Source organism: Chamaea fasciata, unplaced genomic scaffold, assembly GCF_029207755.1.
Source record: "Chamaea fasciata isolate MVZ Bird 193981 ecotype frontalis unplaced genomic scaffold, bChaFas1.0.hap1 SCAF_1, whole genome shotgun sequence".
In the NCBI taxonomy this organism is placed as follows: domain Eukaryota; kingdom Metazoa; phylum Chordata; class Aves; order Passeriformes; family Sylviidae; genus Chamaea; species Chamaea fasciata.
The window spans coordinates 153061118-153080903 of record NW_027094086.1 but is presented as its reverse complement, the minus strand read 5'-3'; the positions used below and the strand labels follow the sequence as shown (position 1 = coordinate 153080903).

Sequence of the window (19786 nt, the reverse complement as noted above, 5' to 3'; positions counted from 1 at the left end):
AATTAGCGTTATGCAAATAACACCCTCATCTCCATAATGTGTCTTCCCAGCTCTCTATTAAAAGCAGGGAGTCAACTGCTCAGCTCCAGAGACAGCACGGAGGCCGAGGGGCCTCCGGTCCACACCAAGGCAGAGCTGCACTGGCCTCAAGCCTGGCAGGGTCTGTGCACAGCAGGCATGACGTGGGGAGGTGAGCAGGGGAGTCTGGAGGGGTTTGAGGGAGGTCTCCTCCTCTCCCTGACTTCTCTGCAGCACAGAAGCCCCTCACTGTGGAGGGAAGCAGAAAAAAGGCAGGGACTGAGGAGCTGCCACAGCCCGCAGTGAATGGCTGCAGAGGCCCCTGGCCAGGTCCCACCAAGGGCACGGCCACCCTCAGCTACTGTGGGGCCACCTGGGCCCATCTGAGCCAGGCTGTGTCCACCAACATCCCCAGAACATGGTGTAGCCTTGGGAAGGCTCCTTAGGAAAACCAGGTCCGTTGGCCATGATGGGAGTGCACAGCCCCTCCTCCCAGGCTTGTGATCAGCACCTGCACTGACAAGGACCAGGCCTGGAGATCACCAGTGCTGGTGAACTGGTACAGGAGCGCAAGGCTGGGTCTCCACACCATCTCAGCCTGGGGAGGATGGAATGACTCCAGCATGAGGGCTTGTCCTGGCTTGCCCTTCCCAGATAGGAAGGCAAGGCTCTTTTACTCATTTCACCCTAAATTAGCCTGGGACTGCTCCTCTGGGGAAGGATGTCTGCAACTGCCTCCTCCCTGCTGGAATCAGAGTGAGCCCTCAGAAGTATGTCAGACTACAGGAGGCGAGTAGTTAGCCACCCTGCTGGGCCCTCTGTGACACACAGAGGGACATCCCATTGTCCAGCACTTTCCCCCAGCTCTCAGCTGCAGGAGAGACCCCACAGACACCAAGTCGCAGCTCAAGAACCAGATTCTTGGAAAACAGGCAGCTGTTAGCTTGTGCATACTGGGAGAGGAGATAACCAGCCAACAGCCAGGCTAGCAGGCACTGCCTCCTTCGCTTGCTGGCACCAGCCCTTGTAAGTGCTGCCAGACCCCGGCACGGGCAGGGAGCCTCCAGCCTGCAGGGGAGCCAGGACCATCCCCCCCCAGCCACGGGACTGCTGGGGCCAAGCACTACCCGCCAGGAAGGAATGAGCAGCAGCTCCCTGGGGCAGAGGCTGCCCACGTGCTGGAGGGAGCATCTGCAGACAGCGCTCCTGGGGGAGCCTGACACATCAGAACGGGCCCTGCTCTCCTCAAATCTCATCCTGCCTTGGTCTGAGCCACCTGTGGCTGCGGCTGCTGTGTTGCAGAGCCCAAGCCAGCTGCCTGGACGCGGGAAGCACTGGATGCACCTCAAGTCCTCCCTGCTGCCGAGCCGCTTCTGCACAGCAGGAAGAGAACATCATGGTCAACAGGACACAGCAAGGATTCCTGCTGTGGGCTCACACGGCTCCATCTTCCTTGTTCCTGTTTCCTGTTCACCCAGCACCTCCCCACCAAGCAGGCAGCAGAATCCCAGTCCCAGCCTTCCTGCACCTGTACGCTTCCCAGGAAAGCAAATGCCTGCTCTGCCTGCCCAGGGCTCTGGTGCAGGGGTCACTGCTGCTCGTTGAGGCACCATGCTGGGGCGGGGGGCTCCATGTGGCTCCCAGCCACAGGAGCCACTCTGCTCATTCACAGCAGGGCAGGAGATTCCCTCCTTCTGGGAGAGAAAATTCTGGGGCTCCAACCCGACTCGGATGGACTTTCCCCACTGTCACAGCTGAGGGACGTCCTAGAGCTCTGGGGCTGCCCAGTCCCAGCCGTGGGAGCAGTCCCAGTCCAACCAAAGCCCTGGTGCCAGCTCTGCAAGACACGGGACCTCCATTCCCTTTATTCTTTGTGCCTCCTGGATTCCAGCTTTGTGCCAAACAAAAGCCCTGCTGCTGTCGGAGCCCGGGAAGAGCTAACAAAGGACCACAGCTTTTCTGCTGTGCCAGGGCAAATTCCCCACCCCACAGTGCAGCATGGCACTGTGGGGCTGGATCTCTTTGGAGGCCTCAGCAGAGCATACCTACGACAAAAGAGCGTGGCTCTGTGGGATCACACCCCTGGATTCACATGTGAGGATCAGCAGAGCTGGGAAAGGAATCAAGGACTTGCAGCAGCTCCGAACACTGTGCACACCCACCTTCTAGGATGGTCTAAGACCAGTGCCTGAGCTCCTCAGGGCACCCATACACGTTGGATCAGACTCTAGCTGTTGTTTTAGGGAAAGTACTGGGCATTCTCAGCTTCTTCTGGGGAGAAGTACAGGTTTCCAAGGCGGCAGGGCCATTTCTGGCTGGATGAAAGGGTAGCACCCGTTCAGAACCCTAAGCAGAAGGGTTTAGAACTACGTCTGCTGAAGCAGAGCTGGCAGAACTGTCTCCCCTGCTCCACACATGGGCACAGAGAAGTCCCAGAGCTTGCCAGCTCCAACTTGACAGGGCCCAGACCTCAGAGGAAGGCGCTCCTACAGGTGCAGAGGGCCCTTCCCAGCTGCCTGCGAGTGAGCGACTGCCCGGGGGCCAGATGGCAGAGCCGGCCCCCGGCCCTGCGGCCGCCCCAGTGCACTGGTGGGAGCCCATTACACCAGCTCCATTAGAATTAGTGGGCAGTGGAAATGAATGCGCTGCCTCTCTCTCTCTCTTGATGATTTTTTGATGATGTTTTAAAGACTCAGCTCCGTGAAGAGTTGCTGAGCAGAGTTGGTGTGAGCTGGCTCTGCTAATGGGTGTTAACCCCACGCCCCCCCCTTCCAACACTGCCCAGGAACGAGGGCTCTGAACAGGAGCAGGATTAGGGAGGGCACGGCTGGGGCAGCAGGGCCACACGGCACCCAGACTGCACCGGCAGCCAAGACGATGGGCAGGGACCACAGAGAGATGAGCAGCCCCAGTGAGGCCACCCTCCCTCTGCCAACACGCCAGCCTTGGGGGGAAGCATCCTCTGGACAGCAGAAGAGCACCACGGGGCTGCCAGGAATGAGGGAATGGAGACATCCCGTGTGTCTGGCCGGGAGCCAGAACAAAGGGACAGCAGGAGGGTAAGGAGGCGCCCACCAAGATGCAAGGCAGCTCGCATCTGCTGCTCAAGGCAGCCCTGGGGGCAAGGTGCCCACTGGAACAGTGTGTCCCACTGACACCTGTGGGATGCCAGAGAGGAAAAGGAAGGGGAGCAGCAGTGACAGAGAGTGCTGCCCTCACAGTTCGTGCCAAGTGCCCTCTCTATGCTCTGAGTGGGGGGAAGTACAGCTCTGAGCAGAAGGGGTACACCGGGGAGTTAAAAACGCCTCAGCTTCAACACAGGGCTGGGGCAGAGCTTGGTCCTGCTCTGCAAAGGGTTCTGGCTACACTCTGCATTGATGCCCAGCCCAGACACCCTCCTGTGGGGACCCTGACGTGGAGCAGTACTTCCCAACCTCCTTTCCCATGGACACCCTGGCTCTCCAGGGGTGCTGCAGGTCACCCAGGCAGCGTGTTCCCCTGGGGAGCTGCAGTGGGACAGGCTGGCCCCACGCCTCACCCCTACCCAAGGTGCCCCCACAGAGGTTGGGGCAGCACTCTCAGAGCACAAGCAATATGGGGGGCTGCTCCAGAAGCACCAGGATACAAAGCAGCTCTGTGAGGACAGAGCAATGCCCCTCTGGTCGCCACCAAGTGCGGCAGGGCCGTGGTCACAGCACCTGGACACAGCACAGCAATTCCCTCTCTAAACAGGGCACTGGACAGAGCTGTCCCATGCCAGCCCAAAGGCCCAGGGCAGCACTTTCTTCCCCCGCAGGAAAGGGGAGTTCAGCACAGGGGATGGCAGGAGCATCTCCAAGCCAGCACACCAGGCAGAGAGCCTGCCATGCCAGACAGGTTGCCGGCTGCTTCCTTCCTGAGCAGATGGGTGCAGGACAGTGTAGGACATCTTCCCTGCATCCCAGCAGGTCCGGCAGAAAGGAGCAGGATTGCACTCACCATCAGCATAACAGGAAGCAGAGCTGACACGGAGCCCCACTCTTGAAGCAGAAGTCTCCTCTGTCACCTCTGCTCTTCACCATCTCCCAGTCACATCCAGCCTCTCCCTCCATGCTGTCCTTCTCCCACTCCCATCCCTTCTCCTGCTTTTTGCTGGAGTAGTAGAAGTGCCTCCAGAGGCCCTGGAGAGTGGGTGGTCACACAGGGAGGAGGTGGGGGGACGCCTCCAGCATGTGGGGCTCGCAGCAGGAACCAGGGCAGGTCCTGTCAGACATGCAGGGAGACCCTGGCCCACAGCTCCGTTCTCTGGCTGCCAAGGCTGTGAGGAGGGTCCTGGAGCAGGGCAGCCGGCAGCCCCTGGCCTCGGGATGCTTGTTTGCAAGCTGCGACTGTACCGTATCATTATGAGGTGTTTGGGATATCAACAAATTAGCAGGCGTCTGGGAAGAGAAGGATGCAGCACCATTCGTAAATGTCAGTTCGCTACCTCCTCATTTTGCAGATCATTAAACCCAATATTCCCAACCTGTATTAGTGCGACGGGGACAGGCCCCTCCGCAGGGACAGCCGCCAGGAGAGCGCAGCAGGAGCAGCGCTGTGGGGACCCCCAGCGCCCCCAGGGCCCCGAGTGCCCCGGCTGAGCTGGCGTGTCACCAGCAGGGACGGCGTGGGGGCCGGGGGGCGGCGGCAGCGGGGGCTCGAGCGTGGACGGGCACACTGAGCTGCACGGCGGGGGCATACAGTGGGGTCCCAAACGTGTGGGGAAGGACACTGTGTGTCAGGAGGAGCGGGTGCTCCCAAGGGACACCACAGGTACACAGGGGTGTGCAGGGGGGTCATGTAACAGTGTCATTTCTGTGTGCACGGCAGGGAGGACGCAATGTGGGGTGCGGCACATGCACAGCGGGGGCAGGCCTGGGAGGCGCCAGAAGGGACGGGGGGTGTGAAGGCATCAGGGTGGGAGGTCACGGGAAGGATGGCACGGACAGCGCGGACTTCATGGAGTGAGCAGAGGCTTGTGGCAGGGCCGGGGGTGCGCACATGGGGGTCTCTCAGAGGGGTAACACGGAGCTGTATAAGGCCCCCCAGGAACCACAGACTGAGGCGGTGGGAGCTGATGGAGACAGGGGACCAGCTGAACCACAGAGAAGCCCAGCACAGGCTGCCTCCCCTCCCGCCAGGATGGAACAGGGAGCTCCAGGGTCCATAATGAGCTGGAGTGACTTGTTAGCACTGAATTAAGAGGCTTGGTGGAAGGAAGCGCACGGGTGACACAAGCTGTGTGGGGCAGGCGGGAGCTGAGCGATAGCAGCTGGAATCCCCAGCAATCTGGTGAGCAGGCTCAGCCTCACACTCCTGGCTTGCCACGATCGGCCTCGACAGCCCCTGACAGTTGGCATTAATCACGCACATCGCCCCAACACAACTCTTTACTGGCCATCAATTTCCTGTGGGTTTTAAAACTAAAAAACAAAGACAAAACCGCGTCGTTTGGCCGCCACTGAGAAGCACATTAAGGGGCTGTCAGCTTCTCGCCATGCACCCTGCATCACTCTTTAAGCACATGAGAAGTTCATTATCCCCGGAGCTCTGGCAGCCATGGGGAGACTGGAGCAGGGAGCGTCGCAAAGGTGCTGCTGCCCTCGGCCGTTTCTGGTGGCTCTTTGGCTCTCCTGGCAGCCCGAACGGGGGCTGAGGGCCCAGGCCAAGAGGAGTGCGGCTGCAGGGGGGCTGTGGGCGGCTCCATGGCAGGACAGCGCACTCCTGGCCACAGAGCTTGGCTGGGCTCTGATGAGAGCAGACTTTCCTGACGGTCCTTGCAGGATGACACCGCGCCTACACCATGGGGATGAGCATCCTCGTCCCCTGACAGCCTGACACACATTTGCCAGCCTGTGGGTGCTCCCTGACAGCCTGAGCCGCACTCCCCAGTTTGGTGACATCTCCGGCAGCCCAATCCCACGCCTGCCATAGTTTGTGGATGCTCCCTGGCAGCCTGACACAGAGCTCTCTTTAACATGAGCCCATGTAAAAAAGCAACAGCTCGTTTGATTTATGATACTTCAGAACAACTAAGATTCAATTGCTCTGCACGTCCCTGGCTCTGATTACCTCCTAAATGAGATAAACTGATGGCAATTTATCCCCAGACCTCACCAACTTTCCCAGGATGCTAACCTGAGCTGCTCGTGCCTAGCTCACGGGCACGGGGCGGGTGCAGGCAGGTGCAGGCAGCCTGAGCACAGCCCAAGCCTGCTCTCTCACATACCCCCAGGGCTGCTCCTGCCCGCAGGGATGCCGTGACAGAGGCTGAGCCCTGTCTGACACTCCGCCTGGCCCCACACAGCTCCTCATGGGTGGGACGTTTTGGGGGTGTCCCTCCACAGCAGTCCCCGCACCAGCACAGCCACACTGACGTGAGCTAATGGAAAGCATGGCTCCTCACTGGACTGTCCCCATGCTCCTGCCAGGACAGTGAACCCTCCAGGGAGGGATGAGCACCACGAGGGGACAGCAGCTCGGCCACAAGGGATGGCAGCTCTGCCATAGGGCCGGGCAGCCCTGCTCCTGGCGCAGCAATTTCACACTTTCGCCATGGTGACTATGCAGAAGCAAAAAAACTCAAATTACCCTGCTCTGAAAAAAACTGCCGTAACTGTTCAAAAGCAGCTAAAAAGGATTCAAGGGGGTATCAGTCATACTTATGGACATCAGTCCATGACACAAACCATTGGCCATGCCCATGGTGTGGGGCAGTGCTCAGGCCAGGGTTCACAGTTGGACCATTCAGACATTAGGATGGGACCTCAGGTGCAGGCTCAGCACCTCCTTGTACTTGTTGCCAGTCTCCTGTCAGTCATGCAGGACAGCAACCCATCATGGGTGGCCACCTGAACACCAGTCCCAGAGTCAGTCCCCTGCCTCTGCCCTGGCCTGCTGGTCCTGGTGATGAGCTGCCGCAGTGCCCAGAGCTGCGGCAGACTCTTGGAGCAGTCCCAGAGCTCAGAGGAGGAGAGAGAGCAACCAAGTCCCTCACAAAGGTACCACGGGCAGGAGCCATGCAGCAGGCATGTGGCAGGTGGGGGATGAAAAGGGTGTGTGCAGGAAAGGACCAACGCAGGAAACATCAAAAACACTGTGATGCCCTCATGCTCGCCACATGTCTCCACTTCACCTTCCAGGGATGCTGCCAAACCAGGAAGGACAGAAAGAATGAGTGTGTGTCTGAAAAAACATCCCTATGAAATGATGGAAAGACCAGGATTGCTCAAAGACTCCTGTCCTGGGCACACAAGGAGAAGGGTGACAGCCCTCCAGCCTGTGCATCTGGGAGCAGAGAGCTGGGAATTCTGCCAAGCACACATGTGTTGTTGAAAAGGAACTAATCAAATTTTAAGACTTCAAGCAGTGGTTAGTCTGTGTTACTGCTTCATAAAAGTGTTCCCACATTCAATTACCTTTTCCACTAGGAAATTGCGTTACATTCTGTGTAACGTGAGGTCCCAGCATCTGCACCTCTCACACTCAGTCAGCTGCACTGAGCAGCCGCAGGACCAGACCTCCTCTGCAAGCACTGACGCATCAGTCCTGTGCCTCTTGGTCTTTGCTGTGGTCAGCTGAGAGCCCTCATGTCCACATCATAAACCCAACCATCACACTAAGGTCAGCTTTGGGACCTCCTTTACAACTCGTTTTTAGCATTTTATTTACAGGATAGGACGCACTACTTCAGCACATGCTTTCTCAGTCTTATGTGTGGGGGTGCAAAATCATCCCCTCCTTCATCCCCTCCTTCACTATCCCACTATTCATACAAAGAATGAGCCTCTCCTTTTGCCAAGCACTGGGTTGAGAACTGCAAACCAATCTGGGAAGGGCAACAGTGGGTGTGAGGAGGCAACATACACACAGAGCTAAAAACAAAGTGCAACTACAGGCAATGCTTATTGCTAATCCATGGACACCAGTTTGTCGGACTCAAACGATGCTCGAGGTTCCTCAATCAACCACTGCAGAGGGGTGGCCTGTCCTAGACTGGGTGCATTTCAGATGCAGACAACAACAACTGCAAGAATGGAACTACAGAGCTGCCCAACTCTGCACATCATCAAAGCGATGATTCCAAGAACAAGAACTTGAGCTGTTCTGCTATGGGACACCTGGGCTGCTGGATTACAGGCAGACAACGTGACTTGGAGCAAGGTGCCAGGACAGCTGCAGCACCTTCAGGTACAGAATAGTATTTCCTGGTTTGTTCTGCAGCAACTGTTAGCTTCAAACACTTGTACTGAACCCTCCTCCCCTCTGAATTACATCTTTACTTTGGTTCACTATAGAAGCTTATTGGGTGCTGTGGGACAGGATGATGAAGAATAAAGTCAAATCTCACTTTTTCCAGCGGCTAACCACAGATGCAGGCTTCGAAGAACATGGCTTCCAGGCTCATCTCTACCTGGGCAAATTTGGTGTCTTTTCCCAGCAGAATGCTTCCCCATGCCTTGCAGCCTCCCTGTCAAGCTTTGGGTCCCTCTTCAGCAACCAGAGACATTAGAATTTCTCAACACAAAACCCACTGGGAGAACAACGCACATGCCTTCAACTGGTGCCCTGAAGTAGACAAGCTTTTCCAAAAGACCCTTGGCTTGAGGCAGGTACTCAGCACAGGTCTTTCAAATTATGAAAGTTTGGCCAACTTACAAGTCAACGGAAATAGGTCCTAGTGGTGGAAAGTGTCTGAGAGCACACCTTAAGCATATGGTGTTCTCTCAGGTCTGCCACTACAGTTAGCAATTTTAATTACCAGTGACTGTCTGCACACACACAGGCACGATGGTGGTTCTGCACGGCACGCGGGAAACAGAGGGAAAGGCAGATCCGAGAGGCTGGTTGCTCTTTCCTGCCTCAGCCCAAGCTGCTTGGACAAGGAGCGCTCTGAGCCCCAAGTCACCAGGGAGCCCCGCAGGAGAAGCACTCCAAGCCCCAGGCACCCAGAGAGCACCGCAGGACCCTTGGGTGCCGGGCACTCTGAGCCGGCAGAGCTGCCCCCCAGGCAGACCCTTCCTACCTTCTGCTGCTGTGCTGGGGCCATCGAGCCGAGTTGTCCCTGTGCTCTTTTTCCTGCGATGCTTTTTCCTGTTGGCATGTGGTGATGGAGGCGGCTCCAGCTTTGGGCTGGCGGCACTGGAAATGTTTGGGCTGGAGCTGAGTGAGTCGGCAGTACCGTTAGCTGGGGACAAAAATAAGGCAAGTCACGTACAGTGGGGACAGTGACGGTCTCCTCTTCCCAGAGACACCGAAGCATTCTGGAGCCAGCCCTGGTACTTGGCTGGCTCGACCCACACGACTCCATGTGACAGGGCAGGACCTGCCCAGCTCCACAGCACAGGGCTGCTCCCACACCGGCTCCAGCTCAGGGCTGGCAGCTCCCTGGGCAGTCAGGCTGGACCCGGCCTGCACTGGGATCCCCGCAGTGTTAACACACAGGGACGTGCAGCCAGACACGCGCGGCAGCACCGCTGCAGCAGCCCCATGTCCCACCCCTAAACGCAGGTGCCTGGGGGAGCAGTTCCCTCACAGGGCAGTGACTTCACAGGGCTGGACAAGTGCGTTGGGAAGGGACAGGCCCAGAAGGTAGTGTTGGCCTCTCTGGGGCAGATCCAGGCCCCAGGAGCGGCAGAGCCTCTGCAGAAGCATTGCCCTCCCAGCACTGCACTGCCAGACGAGGTGACTGGGGTTGCCACGCTCAGGAACCTGAGCATGATGGGCTCAATAGGCTTCCGATACGGAGCTGAAGAAGCTGCATCCCCAGCAGCAACGCACCAAATTTATCCTCAATCATACTGTTCCTTACAATTAATAGCAGAATTAGAAACAATCAGGGAGCTGCCTAATTACTGTCAATTAGAGTGCGCTAATCAAGCTCCGATCACACACACACACGCTGCCGCTGCACTCACCATTAAATGTCAAATTTCATTAGAGACCAGCAACAAAATCAAAAGCCTGACATTCAATTTCAGCAGCACACACAGCGCAGGCTTCCAATCAGCATAAAAATGCAGACTCCGGGGAAGGCAACGAGGCGCAGGAGCCCTTGCTGCACTGTTAACCCTCTCCTAAATCCACTCCTGCCTCTCCAGTGTCCAGCCACCCCCAGGGCATGGACAGCAACGCCCAGCACCTCTGCCCCAGGCAGCTTGCCATCCTCTCTGTCCAGTGTCTCCCATCAAGTCCTGACTTGCCATTTCCATGTTTTGTGGCACCTGGAGTTAAGAAAGGAATCACAGCATTGCACAAGGGCAGCAGCTCCAGCAGTGGGATGGCAAGGACCTGCCAAGCCTTTCTCCCTCCTCAGCCTGTCCTCTGCTCCCTTGGCTCATCCTGGTTTGGTCAGAGTGGTTCTTGGGGCGCGGTCTGCCTGGACAAACACCAGCAGTGGGGTGGAGAGAGGCACAGAGGGCACGGGCCAGGAGCTGCCCCAGGCAGGGATCGAGGTGCAGCTGGCGGTCCCCTCACACAGCTGAGGGAGGTTGCAGCATTGGAGCTCTCCCAACTCTGGTTTCTCCTGCACTGGCACATACCAGTAGGGTGTTTCTGCTGCTTTTTATCCATGGGGAAATAGCTCACCCTTGACAATTAAGAGAGATAAACCTAATAAAATCAGACTCCAGTTTTCTAAATATAAATTACTGATCCTGCTACAGGACTGTGCTTAGAGCAGGTGTGAAGCACCTTCAGCTCCCAGCCATGTGTCACAGGGGACCTGAACTTTCTTGTCAGTGGCTATACACGCGGTGCCTCCATCCTCCCTCTGCTGCCCACCTGCTCACCAAGATGCTCCCTGGGCCAAATCCCACACCTCTGGCACCCTGCCCCACTCCAGGCTCAACGAGAGGCGTTGCACATTTCTGCACTCCCCGTCCCGTGGCCTGCTGTGAGCCTGGCAACTCCTGAGGGACCCACGTCCCTGCTCTTCCTGCCCAGCAGCCAACACCAGAGCGGGGGATTGCTCACTCTCCTTCCCCAGCAGGACAGCTGAACCCCTCTGACCCACCCAAGGACTTCCAGAGCCCCATCTCACCAAGGGAACCTTTCACAGGCACCCCGGGACCTCCTGGGCGCTTCTCCAAACCAGTCAGCCTGAGGGGGGACCCTGGGACCCCACAGGAGGGCTGCAGAGCTCCTGCATAAGGGACAGATATAGAATGTCCTGGAGCATGTTTATATGACTGTGTGGCCCCATCCCACTGCTCTTCCATGTACTCTCCAGGGCACAACCAGAGCAGACAGCCTGTCCCCAGGAACCGGGATGGCAGCCTACAGCCTTGCTGTGTGCCCAAAACCAGCTCTGAGCGCAGGAAAATTCCTCACCTGCCCTGCCATGCAGAACTGGAAACACAGCAGAGAGCTTGGACTCTGGCAGAGCTGGGGTTCAGGTGTGTTGAGGACAGCCTCACTCAGCTCAGCTCCTTGAGGGAGGGGTGGTTGTGCTGCTCAGCTCAGCACACCCTGACGCGGAAAGCGCTGCCCACCCAACCAATTCCGCCTCCCTCGTGACACTGAGAATCCACCTCTGTCAGCTGCGGCTGTGGGGGACACAGAGCAGGGACACAGTCTGGGAACTGCCTGGGACCCCCAGGCAAGCGGCCCAGGGTGTGCTGTGGGCCCTCCAGAACAGCTGGCCCTGTGCTGAGTCTGTGGAGCACTAGCACAGTGCCGTGGGACCCGAGAGTGGGTGAACAGCCACCAGCATGCAGAGCAACAGTGAGCACTGAGGTGATATCTCACCCCTCCATGCCACTGGCAGGAGCAGCAGCACAGAACCACAGAATGGTTTGGGCTGGAAGAGGCCAAAGCTCACCCAGCAGTTCCAGGCCCTGCCATGGCAGGGACACCTTCCACTGTCCCAGGCTGCTCCAAGCCCCATCCAACCTGGCCTTGGACACTGCCAGGGGTGGATCAGCCATAGCTTCTCCAGGCACCCTGTTGCCTCACCACACTCCCAATAAAACACCTCTTCCTTATATCCAGTCTAAACCCACCCACTTTTAGTTTAAAAACATTATTCCTTTCCCTGCTACAACAGACCGTGCAGATCAGCTCTCATTTGAGCCTTCAGTTACTGTACATAGAAGAGGCAGACTGGTCCAGGTGCTGTGAGCATGGACAGCCCCTCCACGGACAGGAACAGAAGGACAGGGAGCAGAGGGATGAGGAGCAGAAGGACGGGACAGAGGGATGGAGGGCAGGAGGACAAGGGGCAGCGGATGGGACAGAGGGATGGGGGCGTGGGCTGGCTTGCTCTCCTATGCCAGCCGGGGAAGGGCAGGGCAGAGCAGCACAGCACGGCCGCACCAGCCCCCAGCTCCACAGAGCGGCTGCCGGCAGGAGCGATGGGACCCGCCACGCCAGCTCCCGGGGCAGGAGGGAACTGGGGCAAGGAGCTGCGCTCCGGAGGGCTGTGCCACAGCCCCGATCGGTGCCAAGGCGTGTGCCCCGCGCGGTGCTGCATGCGGGCACCGGACCCGCCGCCGCGCACACCGGGGCTCGGCGATCCCGCTGCCGGTGCCCACGGCTCCCGCGGGCCGGGCAAGGCAGACGCGCCCGTGTCCTGGCACCGCGCTTCCCCCGCTGCCCCTGTGCAAGGCGAGGGGGCTGCCGGCACATCCCCGCTCGGCGCTGCGCCCTTCCGCTCCCCTCGCCCGCGCTGCCCCATCAGCAGTAACAGTCTGATTAATTCGCTTCCAGCAGGGAGCTGATGGGGCCAATGATGGAGCCGCTGCATCAGGCGCGCTGAAATTGATAGTTTTTCACAGTTACAAATGAGGAGCCTCCTCAGCTGCAAATGGCGCCCGCACAGTCGGACTCCGGTAATGATCATAAAGAGGCTCCTTTAAACTGCGAAAGCCCCTGGGAGCGGGCGGGGGGGCGGCTGCCGCGCTAATGAGAACTACAAGGGGCGAGCAGGCATGGAAATGGCTCCTCCACTCTTGATGTGCATTTAACTGCTTTTTTAGTGCGGCGGCAGAGCCAGGAACGAAGGAGTGATGAATGCAGCACAAAAGCATTTATTTTCCAATTCGGCAAAGTGGCTACGTTGGGAAATGTATGAATTATTTTAATTCACTCAACTGTCCTGAAACATCACTGAGAGCGAGTGAGCGTGGGGGGAGGGGGCGGGCCGTGCTCAGTGTGTGCTCCAGAGACAGGAATCACTCCTATTCCTTCAACTGCCCCGAAATCTGGGAGATGGGGGCGCCAACAAGGTGCAGTGATGGGGGAACGCAGTGGTACCCCAACACGGAGAGCTCAGAGCAGGGTCAGAGCAGAGGGCTCGGAGCCATCCTGCTGCAGAGCAGCGTCCCTTGGCTGGAGCTTCTCCACGCCTTGCAGGACTGCTTTTTCCTGGTCGGGACACTGCCAGCTGACCCTCACTAAGGGGGACAGCCCCCAAGAGGCCCAGAACTGCCCCATTGCAGAAATGAGCTCCCCTGCCTGCTGCGGTGAGGGAAGAAGGGCCAGAAGGGCTACTCACAGGGGTTGGGGCAGCTGCCCGGGATAGCCACAGCCTCGTTCCACTGGTCTGCACTGGAGACAGAGTAGGAGCGCTGGTGCATCCCGTCTGGCTTGGAGCTGAAGCCCACGAGGTTGATGCCACTGATGGAGCGCTCGGAGTGCAGGGAGGTGCTGCTGGTCGAGTGGGGAGCACCTGCAAGAGAGGAAGGAAGCACGGGCTGACTGCTGCCTGGAAGCACGGTGGGAGAAGGCAAAGCTGTCCCGCACCTGCTGCCAAACTCCTCGGGTGGCTCCAAAGGAGGACAGGCTCTCTCTGGCTCTCCTCTTCCAAGGGGTGCTGGTGCATCACCCCAAAGGTGCTGACGGAAGAGCCCAGCACACCCCACTTCCCAGAGGGACCCCCAGCTTAGTGGGTTGCAGTGTAGCACCCCAGGATGCACAGCTGGGGATTCTGGCACACGGCTTCCCCACAGCTGGAGTTCACGGTCATGATTTTCACTACAGCCTCTGGCACCCGGGCAAACCCAAACTCATCCCACAACCAGCACACCCACTTTCATCTCTCCACTTTCTCGTGCGTCCCTGGGAGGAGATCCAGCCATGCTGGGGGCACTGGGAGAGAGCATGAAATCACAGGGAGGGTGTCAAAGAAACAAGCAGGGGAACAGATGTCTGTAAGGTGGGGACGGCAGGTGGAAGTTCCTTCTCCCACTAGCTCAAAACTGCTGTGGCTGAGCCCAGGAACCTGAACCCCCAAGAGAGAAGTGGTTTTGGGACTAGAGGCTGTCACACAGGACAAGATCACTTAGTGGTGCAAAATGGGTCAAGTGTTTCTGGATTACAGAAATACCCAAAATGTCCAGAATAGCAAACTAAATGGTTCTGACAGGGAGCACACCTCCTCCCGTTCAGGCAATCTGCCACAGAGGAGGACACTGCCCGAGGGATCCCGCTGCACCTGCCCACCACCAGCCCTCTCCCACGCTCCCCTCAGGCCATTCTGCTCCAGCCACTGCAGAGCAAGTGCTCTGGGAGCTCAGGGGTGAGACAAGGGGCCCCATCCCTACTCCAAAGCTACGGCTCCTCCTTCCCTGCCCTGAGGCACGTACAGTGAGCTGGGACTCTCACTGCAGCCCACCTGGCCATGGCCCAGGGCAGGGCCACAGAACAGCTCCAGATGCTGCACACCCACAGCTCCAGCCCTGCAGTCATGATGAAGCTGGGCTGTGAGGAACCGAGCCACTGGTCCAATGGGACTGGTACGAGTGAGAGCCTTCCATGGAAGCAAATGAACACCTGTGGAAGCAGCTCCTCAGTGGGAGCTGCTACACCCAGGACAGCTCACCTGTCTCCCTGTGTGAAACCAGATTCACTTGGCTCTCATGGATCCCAGCATGGCTGAGGTGGAAGGGAGCTCTGGCATCATCCTGTACAGCCCAGCTCAAGGAGGGCCCCCCAGAGCCAGAGGCCCTGGACTGTTTCCAATGAGTTTGGAGCATCTCTAAGGAGGGAGATGGAATAACCTCCCTGGGCAACCTATCCCTGTGCTGCACCACCCTCTACAAAGAGCAGAGCCCCACAAAATGCCACGTGAAGCCCCAGAGTTGGTACATAAATGTGTGTCTCTGTCCCTGCTGTTTCCATGAAAACCCAAAGGACGCTATTCAGATGTGCCCAAGCATAGCCAGGGCCGCTGAGTGCCTGACGGGACAGCTCAGGGGTCCAAATACCCCCTCCAAAGGCAAGTGCTGAAAGGAGGGGTGACGTGGCCACCAGCTCTGCACCAGGCATGCCTGCCACCCACCATCACCACCACCACTGCCCCCACTCCTTCATCACCAGCAGGGCAGGTACTTCCCACTCTCCTCTTCCCTGTACTCATCCTGGACCAAAATGCCCTTTCCCTGCGGCGTTGTGCAGGGATCCCTGTGAGCCTCGCCTGCAGATCCCGCCTGCCAGCAGTGCTGATGGAGAGCGTGATGGGACACGTCCGCACCCCGAGCTGCCAGGACCCTGCGCCCCAAACTCCTGGACCCTGGTGCCCTGCACCCTGTGCTCCCACGACCCTGACCCCAGGTCGCCAGGACCTTCCTTGTGCACATCGCCTGCCTCCAGCCTGGCTGCTGCATGTTCCCCCTCCCTCCCCTTGTTCAGCGCCACAGAAACACGTGTAAAACCATGACACTGACTTTGCCTCTAATTAGCCCTTAATTTACAAGACACACTCGGAAGGGTAATTAGCTGGCGCTCCGCTCCTGACTGCTGCATCCATCTCCCCTCTGCCTCCTCGTGGGAGGGAGCCTGCTGCTGCTGAAGCAGGGACAATGCTGCACTCCTGGGACTGGGATGAGCTTGGTTCTGGGAATGGTGCTGCTGCGCTGGGCTGGGCCAGAACAGGATGGGATGGGATGGGATGGGATGGGATGGGATGGGATGGGATGGGATGGGATGGGATGGGATGGGATGGGATGGGATGGGATGGCATGCTCAGAGCTCAGGCAGTGTCTGCCAGCACCAAGCCCCAGGAGCCCCCAGCCCTAGTTATGGCCACAGCCATGGAGCAGGGGAAGGTGAAGAAGGGGGAGCAGAAGCAGAGGGCCTGGGAGAAGCTCCTGTTGCAGAGAGGAAAGTCCTGCAGGGCCCTAGGGAATGCAGATCTGACTCCTGTATCCCCACCAGCCAGGCCAGCAGCCTCAGCCCACCAGGACATGCCCTTTTATCAGGTTTCTGAGGAGTAGCACAGGCTGCCATGAATACCAGAGTTTCATTTTAAAAGAAGGAACAGCTTCCATCAGCCTCTGCAGCCCGTCCAAGCTCCCTGCACCTCACTCCTGCTCCGTGGAGTCACCCAGCTGTGGGGGAACGCCCTCACAGCCCAGCCATCTGCTGGCTCACAGACCTCACACTGTGCAACTCTGGCTCCTCCAACGGAGCTGCTGGGTGGCCCCAGCAAGGCCGAACTCTCAGGAATTGCATCCCTTTGGAAGTGACACTCTGGCAGCTGCTGGATATCTGTAAATCGGGTAAGTGACAGGTGACATGTAAATAGTACCTGCCTCTGAGCCAACACCTGCAGGAACTGAACCCCCAAACTGCTGACAGTTCTCCAAGCCCCTCTCCCCGTCACCATTTCCTCAAGCCCCACAAAGAGACTCACATGGCTCCATGAGGCCTTTTCAGTACAGCCCAACTGATGATGTGGCACTGGATGGAAAATTACCTACAGCCAGAATGGCCTCTTCCCAGGCATGACATGTGGCAGCCTGGATGCTGCGGTGAAACACCTGGATCAGAGCAAACTGGGAATTCTCCATTAAGGTCAACAGGGAACAGGATAAAGGGGAGTTAGCCAAAAGGGCACCACCAGTCAGGAAGGAGATAACTTGAAGAGTCACTTGAGGATCTTTTTAGGATCTCTTTAATATTTTCAAGAGCAATTTGGCAAAAAACCCCACAGGGTCTGGTGAGATTTCCTGGAGACATGCTGGACGCGGCTATCAGGCCTTTACAACGCAGAGGAAACCAGCTTCGGCACAGGGAATGTGGCTATGCTGAATTTTAAAGAGGCACCAGCCGGAGAGCACTTCCGGGATCCCCCTGGGTTTATGGCCAAGTACAGGACAGGTCTTTCCCCTGGAGGGCCAAGCCCTGCTCCTTCACAGGCAGAGGGATGCTGCTGCTGCAACACGGTGCAGAGGGGCTGTCAGTGTGTGGCTCAAGATGGTGATGGAGGTGCTCCAGGATGGGTGAGGACACCCTGGCATGGAGCAAACCCTGTTTTCTCTGGTACTGCAGAGGCCAACAGCACAGTGCAGATTAATGCTATTGACTGTCTGCCAAACGGTGTCCCAAGGAGTCATCAGTCACTCTGCCCCTCAACCACTTGTTGCCAACACATCATTTATTCCACACAAAAACCAGGATTATTGTGAGTCACCTTAGTGTACTGGCTCCCCAGAGCCTGGCTGGAGCCTGCAGCTGAACACGGCTCAAAGCCTCCCCAAAAGCTGTGGCTACGAGCTGGACTGGAACACAACTCCAGCCAGTGGGAAACCTCCACTCGCAGAAACCAACTGGTTCTTCACGGGAGGTGAGAGCCAAGGAGCCTGGAAGAGCTGCCTGCCTGTGAAAACCCTGCTGGGGAGGACATAACTCACCCCCCATGCCAACGGGCCAGCAGCTGCCATGGCAGGAAGGTGGTTGTCCCGGGAGCCCCTGTGGCTCCTGTTCCCAGAGCCGGTCCAGAGTCAGGAGTCTGTCAGGTTGGGTTTCTAAATGAAGCAGTATGTGCTGTTACCTGGACATTGTTGGGTCCTTCCTCCTGGACATTTTCCAGGAGTCCAACACATACAGGCTGGCTCCTGCCAACCAGGAGCCCCAGGATGCAGACGTGTCATTGGAAAAACATCAACCTCTGCATTCTCCTTGGGGGCTGGCCACCATGCTGAGCACCCATACAGGCATGGGGCACGTTCTGGGGGGACAGATGGACAGACAGACAGGTGTTCTGGGGGGACACACGGACAGACAGACAGGTGTTCCCCCTGCTCTGCCGACAGTGAACGTCTGTGTGGAGTCACTGATCCGAACTGTGGGCGACTGAGGTTTCCCAGCCCAGCTCTGTACCAGGGCCATCAGGATCTGCCAGCTTGCACACAGCAGGAGCCATTGCCTTGCACTGGGCCTCACAGATGCTCTGACACAGGGAATCTCCCTCCTCTCTCAGTGCTGCCCTTGCAGAGCACGGCTTTGGACATCTGCACATGCTAAGTGACTGACACCCCAGCTCCTACCAAAGCTGACGTGTGGTGGGTACAAACCATCAGGACAAAAAACTCTGCATGGTGCCAGTGTCTGTGGGACAACTGAGAGCCTGGGCTGGCTGTGGCAGCAGGACAGGGAGGGCTGGCCACGGCACTTCCCATTCCCCAGCCAAGGCTCCAGGACACACAGGATGAGCCAATGCTTCTCCAGCCAAAACACCAATTCCCCAGTGGTTTAGAGGGCAACCTGTACAGCCTTACAGGCCCCAAGAGACTGGAGAAGCCTGGGAATGGGTACCTCCATGACACTGCCCCCCGAATCCTGCACCAAGAACACACCACCAGCCTGGGAACTGCAGGCAGCTGCAGCTACTCTGTCTGTCTCCAGCCTGAGCTCTGCCTGCGCCAAGTCCCCACACCACACAGAGCCCACACTGCCAGCTGAGGTACCCCACGTCTAGGCACGGAGCAGCTCCACGGCCAGGGAAGACGAGCTCTGCAAGGAAGAGGCAGATTTGTGGAAGAGCAACGGCAGACCTGGAGCCAAAGGAGCCCCCAGACTGCCCAAGCTTTGCTGCACAGCACAAAGTCACATCACAGGTCTGCCCCTCCGTCACTCCTGCCTGAACAATGACGGATCTGCCAGAAAATCTGATCCTGACTTAAACTTTGCCGGTGCCAGAGAGATCACAGTGACGCTGGGTAAGTGGTTAATTGCCTTCACTGCTGAAATCTGGGCCTTATTTCTGGCCTGAATTGTCTTTCTTCTGCCAGTCACTGGATCCTGGTACATTTTATCTGATAAAGAGCTCTCTCACCAAATTTCTGCTCCTACAAAGGTATTTACAGATGGTGTTGATATTACTCCTTAACCTTTTCTCCAATAAGCTAAATATATTGAACTCATCGAATCTTCCTACAAGGTGATTCTGAGAGCAGTTCCTGGATTTTACAGCCTTCACTGTCCATCATTTTTCATCTCATCCTGTGGACACATGAATCCATTAACCTCAGCCCTGTGGAAGTCCTCTCCACCCCAAAACTGACTCTTCCACACAAGAAAAAGATCTTGACCACATCTTCTACAATTCCTGAATTAAATAATTCAGCCTTGCTGATTCCAACATGTCCACATCTACCTGCTGTTTAATTTGCTGCCTAATTACAGCTGGAATACGAAGAATTCATCACTCTGTGCTGAGATACATCATTTTGCCTCTTCCCCAACACCAATACAAGTGTTCACTGAACACTTTGCTCTTTTCCTTATTAACTGTTCTATTATTCCCATGCAGAAATGAAAGAATGCTGGGGTTAGGATTCATTAGTTCCTAATAAACTTGAAAAAACCCCTTTCACAGTCTGTAACTCCACTGGTTCCTGTTCTGCATCCCCTTGTGCAGCCCTGGCAGTGCAGGCTCCTGTGCCAGCCAAGGTGGAAGGCGACCTGGGACTGAGCTCCTGGTACTGGATCCATCACTTTTATTTGTAGGTTATGTGGAAACTCCATG

The 19786-nt window shown here is 57.4% G+C and overlaps 1 protein-coding gene across 2 annotated transcripts in view; it reads right to left on the bottom strand.

Moving 5' to 3' along the window:
- Positions 1 to 19786, bottom strand: part of AGAP3 (ArfGAP with GTPase domain, ankyrin repeat and PH domain 3) — a 109497-nt gene that overhangs the window by 4832 nt on the left and 84879 nt on the right. For both annotated transcript variants that reach the window (XM_066202902.1, XM_066202894.1), the window contains exons 12-13: positions 13532 to 13705; positions 9062 to 9223 (exon numbers count right to left, since the gene is read on the bottom strand). In XM_066202902.1, the coding sequence (XP_066058999.1) occupies positions 9062 to 9223; positions 13532 to 13705 (336 nt within the window). The remainder of the gene's footprint in view (positions 1 to 9061; positions 9224 to 13531; positions 13706 to 19786) is intronic.